General features: G+C 37.1%; 1 protein-coding gene across 1 annotated transcript; it reads right to left on the reverse strand.

Annotated features, from left to right (window-relative positions):
- Nucleotides 1-211: 211 nt before the first annotated feature.
- Nucleotides 212-3,750, reverse strand: LOC104086697 (uncharacterized). The gene is made up of 6 exons (XM_070202014.1): nt 3,052-3,750; nt 2,600-2,965; nt 1,928-2,407; nt 1,750-1,778; nt 919-1,673; nt 212-630 (listed from the first exon to the last, which is right to left on the reverse strand). The coding sequence occupies exons 1-6, from the start codon at nt 3,748-3,750 to the stop codon at nt 212-214; spliced, it is 2,748 nt and encodes a 915-aa protein (XP_070058115.1).
- Between the last annotated feature and the right edge of the window lie 7,141 nt (nt 3,751-10,891).

Consider the following 10,891-nt stretch of genomic DNA (forward strand, 5'->3'; position numbering starts at 1 on the left):
GCATAGCCGTAACTCAGTCATCATCTTTCAATGCTTCCTTAATATTTTTGGGCTCAATATGAGAAAGAAAGGCTGAGAAGGCAAGCACGTTTCTTGACTTTGAACTCGTTTGAATCCCTGAGTCAAGAGGAGTGATCACATTTTCAAGAGCGTATGAACTTTTGTGCTTACAGCTAGACACCTGAATCTTATTGTGAGAGGGTCCAGGTATTTATGAACGTGATCCTTGATTGTCGTGAGTTCCGCTTCTCAGCTCAGCATATGGGGTTCCTCGGATAGCATCAACAACTCTGTTCTCAGCTGCAGTTGTTGTGATTGAGGAACCAGGTTCCTCCACATCAGTTGGATATACAACTATACCTTCATCATTTGATTCCTTGACTTGACTCATCATGTCAGCCTTACCATTTTCCATGTCTATGACTTCACCAGGAACAACTGACTGTTCTCCGTCTTGATCAATCTTATCATGTGAATCTTTCCCACAAGGATGGTAAGATTCATCAAAGATCACATGTATGCTTTCCCCAACATATTGAGTTCTCTTGTTGTACACTTTGTAAGCTTTGCTTTGTGATGAATAGCCCGGAAAGATTCCTTCATCACTTTTGGCATCGAATTTTCTTAGTGCTTACTTGACATTATTAAGAACAAAACATTTGCAGCCAAATGTCCTTAAATGTGTCAGCTTGGGTTTCCTCCCATTCAACAGTTCATACGAGGTTTTGTTAAGGAGGGGCCTGATCATGCACCTGTTCACCAAGTAGCATGCAGTGTTGACTACTTCTGCCTAGAAATGTTTTGCAATGCCACTGTCAATCAACATTGTTCTTGCCATGTCTTCAAGAGTCCTATTTTTCCTCTCCACAACACCATTTTGTTAAGGTGTTCTTGGAGATGAAAAATTATAAGTAATGCCATTTTCAGCACAGAATTTGTCGAATTTGGCATTGTCAAATTCTGTGCCATGATCAGACCTTATACATACTACATTATGGCTCATCTTCATCTGGATCATTTTCACAAATGCATCAAATACTTGAAAGGTTTCATCCTTAGTTCTGAGAAACATGGTCCATGTGAATCTGGAATAATCGTCCACTATAACAAAAATGTACTTCTTTCCTCCTCTACTTGGCACCCTCATAGGTACACACAAATCCATATGAAGGAGATAAAGTGGCCTTGAGGTACTAACTTCATTTTTGGGTTTGAAAGAGGATCTGACTTGTTTTCCTTTTACACATGCATCACACACCTTGTGATCCTTGAAGCTTGACTTGGCCAGGCCACGAACGAGGTCCTTCTTGACCAATTTGTTCAGCAACGTAAAACTTGCATGACCCAATCTTCTGTGCCACAGTTCAGCATCATCATCAACAATGTTCAGACAACTGAGATCCCTATTTTGCAAGGACTCAAAATTAGAAACATAAATGTTTTTGTATCTTTTAGCTACCAGAACCACCTCACAAGTCACAAGAATTGTGATCGTGCATATTTTTGACACAAATTCCACTTTGTTTCCCTTGTCACAGATTTGGAAAACACTCAGCAGACTGTACTTCAAGCCGTTCACATAGTACACATTTTTAATTGAGTGAGCAAGAGACTTCTCAATCCTTCCAACTCCCAGAATGTATCCCTTTTTGCCATTTCCAAAGGACACACTCCTGTTGTAGGGCTTTGAGTGAAATAAAATCATTTGTGCTTCCAGTCATATATTTAGAGCAGCCTCTATCTATGTACCATTTTTGGCTGCTTCCTTTCACTGCTCCCTGTACAAGAGAATCAAGGGTTAGATTTAGGAACCCAAACAAGTTTGGGTCCCTTGTAGTGAGGAAAAGGGTGAATCAGACTTCTTCTTGTGCAGGCAGGCAATATATATTTTTTTAGTGGAGGGACCTGGTTCCTTAGCAGTAGTTACCTTTTCAACAAACACCTTGTTTTTCTGTTGGGACTGAATTCTAGCCTTACAGTTTTCTTTAAAGTGACCAGTGTTGCCATAGTGAGTACAAAGCCAGTTATCAGGGACAATAACATACTTGCTATGTGGGTTGTAGGGAGTCTTTTCTATTTGGAACCCAACTCCCTGCTTGTTCCCACCATTGCTTGTATACATGGCAGCAATTGCATCAGAGGACCAGGTCCATTTTGGGGATTTTTTGAGGTCACTTTTAACTCTACCTAGGTCTTCTTGAAGTTGCCTGTTTCTTTCAAGTTCTGCACACACACTAGATTTCACAGTTTGGAGTTCATTTTCAATCTTAATGTGTGCCTCACTTGCAACTCCCTTTCCCTTTTGGGTGATCTCATGCCTACCTTCCCTTTTTAGTTCCTCAATTGTTTCCTTTAGGTCCACGACTACTACTAATAAGTCATCTCTCTCATGCTCTATGCTAGCAATCTTTTAAGTTAGATCTTCTTTATCATTTTTTAAGCACTCAATGATCTCTTTTAAATTGACCACGACAACAACAGTTAATGCCTTTTTATCATTTATAAGACTATGATAAGCATCAATTAAAACATTTGCCAAAGATATAAGCTTTTTTTGAGAGTAGGACTTCAAATTTCTTTGAACGTCCAAAAAGCTTACCTTATCATCATCATCTTCATCATCGTCCGATTTTGCCATCAGGGCAAAGATGGAGTCATATTTAGCTGCTTCACTCTCTACTGCCATCATGGAGTTGTCACCTTGTTCATCATCCTCTCCAGATTCGTTGGAGGAGTCTCCCCATGCAGCAAGAGCTTGCTTTACAGTATTGTCAGCGACATCTTTTCTCTTGAATTGTTTGTCAGGAACCAGGTTCCTCTTGGCTGCTTTATCTGTGTTGTGTTTGTACTGATCTTGCTTGAGGAGGGGGTAATCCTTGATGAAATGTCCTAGCTTCCCACACTTATGACATAGGTCATAGCCTCTTGGCTTGCTAGACTGCCCCTTTTTGGAATACCTCAATTTCTGCCAACCATTTTTTGAAATCTCTTTGTCAGGTAAGCCATATCGGCATCCTCACCACTTGAGTCATTTTTGTCTGTCTTGAGGACCGAGTTATTCTCCCTTTTAGGCTCTCTTCTCTCATTATACTTCTTCTTCTTCTTCATTTCATAAGTTTTCAGATTGCCAATGAGTTCATCAATGGTCAGCTTCTGCAGATCCTTTGCCTCCGTGATAACATTTGCTTTGCTTTCCCAGGATCCAGGTAATACACTGAGTATTCTTCTAAGAAGCTTGTTTCTTGGAATGATTTCTCCCAGAGAATGGAGCTTATTGATGATAGAAGTGAAGTGAGTGTGCATGTCCTGAATGGACTCATCATCCTTCATTCTGAATAGCTCATACTCAGTTTTTAGCATATCAATCTTTGACTGTTTAACTTGAGTATTCCCTTCGTGTGCTATTTGGAGAGCTTCCCAGATCTCCTTGGCAGATTGGCAGGCAGAAATCCGGTTGTATTCGTCTGGTCCAATACCACAAACGAGGATATTTTTGTCTCGGACGTTCTTCTCTATAGCCTTTCTGTCAGCATCGTTGTATTCTTTCCTAGTCTTGGGAACTGACATTGTTGGTTCTCTAATGGTCTTCATAGGAACAAAAGGACCATCGCAGATGACATCCCTAAGTTCTGAGTCTTCAGCCATGATAAAATCATGCATTGCTGTCTTCCACCATCCATAGTTTTGGCCATTAAATCGTGGTGGTCTGTAGGTTGATTGACCTTCTTCAAAGTTTGGTTGAGCAGCCATGAGAATCCTTTCTAGGTGTTAGCCTGATAGAAAGAACCTGCTCTGATACCAATTGATAGAAACTAAGGGTCCACCAAACTATATAGAGAACCAAGTTCTCTATCAATTTTCACAGAATGCACGCACACAATAGTAAGTAAATGACACATAGAGTTTTACGTGGAATACTCCCAGCTCACAGGATTAAAAACCACGACCTACCCTTGTAGGATTTCAACTTCACTACTGAGCAAACTTCAGATTACAAACTGTTGTAACCTAGAAATTAACCTCTTAATCCCTCACTAACTTGTAACAACTCTATTACAAGTCCCTTTGTAATAACTCTATTACAAAGCTTACAACTCGACTAACTCTAGCCAAGACACAAACGTATGGTTTATGATTTTACAAGGGTTTCCTAAACAATGCTTCTAACTAGGCTAAGTAGGAATTACAAGTAAATTGTTTTGACAAAGGTGCTACACAACTAAGGACATATGATGACTCAATGCAGGAAACTGGTCCTTCGTTATGTTGATCTTTGTTCTTTACGCCTTGAATATCACTTGCAAGTTGGCAATATACTTGAGAGAGAGCTTGATCGATTCTGAGTGTGCAAGTGTATTGTTTTTGCTTTGCTTCATGTTAATATTACATAAGTGACATCACTTGAATGATGCAAGCATGTTTGGTATAAAGGAATTCCCTATAAAGTGACTATTCTACTGTTTGCACTGTTGTGGGTGTGTAGAGGAACAATTGCAGTCACTTTACAGCTGTAGGGAGTTGACTGGTACTGTCAGTAAATGAGCATATGTCGATCTGTTCCCTCTGGTGTTTCTTGGACTCTGAAAGTTGGAGCATATCCCAGACTTGAGACTTGTTGATCTTTGAGCACTTAGAGGATGTGGAACAGGTTCCTCATCTAGTTCTTAACATTAAGTTTGTCAGATCATCAAAACATAGAAGGACACATAACTTATCAGGTCACTATGTATAAACTTCTTGTCTTCAAATCAATCTTGCAAACTGTAGTGAATGCAGATATTTGAAAATGCATATTCAATATTGCCTTTGGCGTTGATGATATCTTCCCACTGATACACACCCAGGGGTGGAGCTAGCCTTCTGCCTACGGGTTCGGCCGAACCCAGTAGCTTTTATGCAAACTCTGTATTTGTCTTAAAAAAATCATGGAATATGTATAAATTATTATTATAGAACCCAGTAATTTAAAAGAACTAGAATCCTGAACCCATACGCTTCAAATCCTGGCTCTTCCTCTGTACACACATGTCCAGATATTTGAAAAAGAGATATAAGTGCCAACTTCACCTGGTACCCTATATTGCTGCAGAGACTTCAAGGTACACTTGTCGTCGCCTTCGTAGACATCGGAGTCACCTTCTGGAGTTTTATAATGTTATTGTTTATTTTTATTCCAAACGGTTATATATTTGATATTCTTCGTTATTCTTAAAAAGCCTTATGACTTCGTGACGAGCACTTAATGCATAGGAAATATTCACTCGTTTTCCATCAAATTCTAGTATAGTTTAAGATATCGTCCCATAGAGATTGAAAAATCTATGCTACAAACTTATAATATTTTAGCTACTATTTGAGAGAACCAAATTGATAGAAAGAGAGTAGGATTTTGAATTTGTAAATTACTTAAACAAAAATAACTTTTGGAAAATTTATATTTAAAAAGTATTGGGAATCATTGAATTCACTTGACAATATTTTTATAATGAAATCTCAATTTCTACATATATTTCACTAATGGATAATTGCTTATTGCTAATACAATTATGCTTTGCTCACTAGAAATTAAACAATTAATAATACTCCTTGAGGTTATATTATTAACTGACTTACGACTAGTGGCGATAAGACCGAAATATATATCTTGCCTAAATTGTGCCAAGAAGTAGTAAAGACCTCTTGAGATTATCTTTACAAAGAAATCAATGATATTGCTTATAACAATTCCTTCGTGAGAATTAGAATTGAAGTAAGCCAAAATCAAGATTTGGAATGCTAGATTGCTGAAAATTACCCTCTATCTACTTATTCACGCTAGTCAATATGTATCAATTTTGCTTCGTGAGAATTACAAAATCAATACAAGTAACTTTAGAAATAAATAGATAGATGCGACTAGTTAAAATCTAACATACCAGCACAATATAAAAGTGGAGCTAGAGAATCTCAGGCCAAGTATGTAATAAGATTGAGAAAACTATTATAAATATATATATCAAGTTTCATCAACTATCCCTACAAAAAGATACTACTCCATTATAGAATATTTGAAAAAGAAAGTACTTCTATAATATGGCCTATATTGCCAACACTACCAGAAAATCTGAAAATTACAAGAAGTAAAGAAAGAAGAACAAGAAAGATTAAGAGACCAAAGCTTTAGAAAATAAAGTGGCTCTTTTGTTCCTTTTTTCCTCGATGCCTACTACACAGAGAGTTGGCTTCTATTTATAAAAGTGCATTTCTTCTTGAAATGTTGTGATCTTAACTGAAGAAGATACATAGTGAGGAGAATGTGTCCCGAGGAAGATGCATCTTGAATAAGATGCGTCATAACCTTCTTACGTTGTGAATTGAATATGTTACAACCTTCTCGTTTCTTTCATTTTTTTGCTTTATTAATAGTATTCTTATCTCCTGCAAAACATTATTAGAAAATACAGAGAATCGAAATATTATATAAAAACTTTACTTAAAATAGTATATTTTAAAGTATATTATATATGAATATTTTATATTCATCAAACTCCCCTATACTTGAATCATTGCTCGTCCTCGAGGAGAATTATTTTATTAGTAATTATTAGTTCTTGTAGATTAGAAAAGTAAGAAAATAAAAATTCACATAACATTCAAAACCTATAAGTTTTTCAAGTCACCAAATCCTTACCTTGTTTCTACTTCTGCTTTTGTTTGGCAAAAAAATTCATCTCCTCATTTTGAAAAAACGTTTGAGATTGATAACATTATGATCACAATCCTTTAGTTTCTCAAACTTTTTCCATAAGCTTTCCCTTCATGTCAGTCTCCACTAATGTAGAATCAACATTGTTTTTTAAAATCTTTTTAGGACTTTTTCGGGCTTTTATTGTTAGGCTTAGTGCTGGTAAGGGTAAATAATATATTTATAGTGACTGTGTTCCTTCCAGCTTTATAATGAGAGCCAATTATTTTACCAAAGGAACTAGTACAAATTAATACAAATAAGATAAACTCTATAGATGTCTTCAGTTCAATGATTAACAACAATTAAGTCAACATTCCTTTCAACAGAAACATCCTCTATAAGTTCGAAATTCTTATGTAATGACTCGACCGGTCATTTTGAGCTCCAACACATCGTTTGGTGGTTTGAGGCCTTGAGTAATTTCACTTCAACTATTATGACTTGTGCGCGTGGTCAGAATTGAATTTTGGGAAGTTTGGAGTTGATTTGGAAAGAAAATTCTAATTTCGGAAGCTTTAAGTTGGAAGAATTGACTAAGGTTTGATTTTTGAGTAAACGACCTCGGAATCAGGATTGGAAGGTTCCAACAGGTTCGTATGATGATTTTGGACTTGGGCGTAAGTCCGGATCGGGTTTTGGATGACCCGGGAGCATTTCAACGCCTATTGTGGAAGGTTGGCATTTTGGAAGAATTTGATAAATTTGGGTTGAAGTGCATTTCAATGTTATCAATCTCCGTTTGGGATTTCACGTCTGGAAATAGCTCCGTATGGTGATTCTGGTATTGGGAGCGCATCCAGAAGTGGATTTGGAGGTCTATAGGTCATTTCGGGGTCATTTGGCGAAAAATGGAAATTTGAAGGTTTTTGAAAAGTTTGTCCGGGAGCAGACTTTTTGATATCGGGGTCTGATTCTAATTCTGGAAGTTGGAGTAGGTCCGTAATGTCAATTATGACTTGTGTGCAACTTTGAGGTCAATCGGACGTGATTTGATGGGTTTTGGTATCGAATGTAGAAGTTTGAAGTACTAAAGTTTATTGAGTTTGAATTGGGTTGCGATTCATGATTTTGCTGTTGTTGGATGTGATTTGAGGCCTCGAGCAGGTCCGTGTTATGTTATGGGACTGGTTGGTATGATTGGACGGGGTCCCGGGGACCTCGGGTGTGTTTCGGGGTGGTTTCAGATCAATTCGAGCTGTTTGGAACTGCTGTTACTGGTATCTGGTTTCCTTCTTCGTGAACGCGAAGGGAATCCCGCGTTCGCAAAGAGGAACTTTGAGGCTGCTGGGTTTTGGCCTTCCCGAACGCGAAGACGTGGACGCGAATGCGAGGCAGTAGCTGGGAAGGCCTTCGCGAACGAGAAGAAGAGAGGGAGCGGGGGCCTGCAGTCATTTAGCCTTCGCGAACGTGAAGCTTCAACCGCGAACGCTAAGCAGTAGGGCCTGAAGGCATCGCGAACGCGAGGCTTTGGTCGCGAACGCGAAGAGGAAATTTGGAGGGCAGTGTTTCTTTGGCCTTCGCGATCGCGAAGATGGGCGGACCTGGGTAGTGAAGTTTTAAATACGGAATTTGGCCATTTTCTCTCCATTTTTCATTTGGTTGGGCGATTTTTGGAGCTCTTGGAAGGGAGATTTTTGTCATCTATGTCAAGGTAAGTGATTCCTACCTATTGCAAGTTAAATACTTGGATTATATATGGATTTAGACTTGAAAAGTTTTGGAAATTTGGGATTTTAAAGAAAAATTTAGAAATTGGTATTTTTGGATTTTGACCACGAAATTGGACATGAAATTTGGAATAAATTATATATTTGAGTTCGTGGTGTCATGGGTAAAGTTTATCTTTGAAAATTTTTGGAATCCGGGCACGTGGGCTTGAGGGTGATTTTTATCGTCTTTTCAAGCGGAGTTAGGAATTTTTGTAAATTGAATTATAATGAGTATTAGAGTATATATTTATGGGTTTGCACATTTATTGACTAGTTTTGGAGCGTTGGGCATCAGTTCGAGTTGTTGGAAGGGCTTGGGAGCCGGTTGTGGAATTTCGGAGCGAGGTAAGTCTCCTTTCTAACCTTGTAAGAGGGAACTAACCCCATAGGTGAAATAATTCAATATGTGCTTCTATTTGTGGGGGCTACGTACGCACGAGGTGACAAGAATCCGTATGTAGCTACTAATATATTTATGTCCGGGTAGTCTAGGACCCAGATCATGTTATAATTGCGATGCTTGCATCCTACTTGTTAATTTAAATTGCTTAAATCATATCGAAACTTGGTAAAGGAACTTTAAAAAGGTTAAACTTCATTTACTTGGCCGTAAAATGAGAATTTGAAATTTTAGAATATTTGCCTCACGTCTCGGCAGGTAAAATAAATGCATCTATGATTCGTGCCGTTCGACCCTCGACAGTGCACAATTTAAATATTTATGTTGGATCGGGCCGTACGGCCTCCACATGATTTGCGCATGATATATTTTTAGAATTGATAATAATTGATATTGCTTTCATTGGCCCGAGATACAAAAATGTTAAATGACGAAAATAAATTTTGAAATTTCTTATGAACAAAAGAATTGTTTACTTATTTCATGATATTGAGCTTACAGCCGTTGTACATAATCCATGCTTAACTATATCATCGACGTTTTATTTATAGCCCATAGTATGTGTCGAAGTCGACCCCTCGTCACTATTTCTTCGAGGTTAGGCGGGATACTTACTGGGTATGCGTTGATGTACGTACTCATACTACACTTGCTATACATTTTTGTACAGTTGCATATATGTCTAGAGGCCTTGTGGGCGCAGATGCGCGGTTATTCCACGTTACGAGTCCGCAGCCAGCAGAGTCTCCTTCAGATTTTTTATATTTCTCTGTCCGAATTTGTATTCCGGATAGATGTTGTATTTTATTTTACATTCCTAGTTGAGGCTCATGCACTTGTGACACCGGATTTTGGGGTGATTTGAGTTGTCCTGTATTGAAATTGTTAATAATATTATTATTTACTTTGTAAACTCCATCTTTTACTATTTAATTGAAGAAAATATGATTTCAAAAATATTAAAATAAAAACCTAATTAAGTATTTATTTTTGGCTTGCCTGACAGCAGTGTCCGACACTATCACGACCTTTAATGGATTTTGGGTCGTGACATCTTACACCAAGAATTTATTCCATAAGTATATTCATATATTTTTTAGATTGATATATACACGAATCCACCTTTCTCTAACACAAACTTTACTCCAAAAAGCATTCCTTCATCCCTTGCTTACATAGCCATTTCTGCACAATTATAGCTGGAAGAAATCTTCTTTCTTTGGTTAAACCAATATGGTGTAACAAGAAAAATTGGTTTATCCTTTCTCTTCCCTTTTTTTTTTCAATATGGCTCAAAGTTGGGTGCTAAAGAAAAATATATGTGTGTGTGTAGGGGTAGAAACATAGAGGCTAAAAAGTGAATCAAAGAAAGCTTAATTTCATTTAAAACTCAATGTTGTCCATAATTTTGCCTTGATAGACATTTGGGGTAAGTTATAGTAAAGCTTTATTGATTCTACCTGTTGAGATCAAAATACTTCTCAATTCTAACTATTTCCCAGATTAGAAGATTCATGCCTGCCTTCACAAAAATACAAATACAAACTTGGAAGTTATATGGAATAAATGAAAAGAATATGTTTGAAACCATGCGAATAATTATTTGAAAACTTTAATATTATACAAGAATAACAATTAAGAATAAAATTAAAGATGAGTTTATTTGTATTTATAATTTAAAGGCATATAGAGGTAAAAAAATATTATTCTACATATAAAAAGACAATAAAAATCTTTTTGGCTTTCAAATTTACAATCACAGAAGAAAGCTTGAAAGAAACTGTGATCACACATATTCTATGTGTAATAGACTGACTAATTTAAGACATTATTAGTCATTTGGTCTTGGTTTAAATATAAACCAAAAAAATTACATGAGCTAATAATTAATTTGCACAATTAAACGGTTAACCAACCAGTCACTTAGGCATACCGATCACTATGGAATTACTCATATATAGGTGACTCTATTTTTGTAGAGGCCTTCATAAAATGTTATGGTTGTATAATAACCCGGATATTAACCAGATCAATTGGTTAAGCAATTTTATTATG

The sequence above is a fragment of the Nicotiana tomentosiformis genome, chromosome 1 (genome assembly GCF_000390325.3).
Source record: "Nicotiana tomentosiformis chromosome 1, ASM39032v3, whole genome shotgun sequence".
Lineage (NCBI taxonomy): Eukaryota > Viridiplantae > Streptophyta > Magnoliopsida > Solanales > Solanaceae > Nicotiana > Nicotiana tomentosiformis.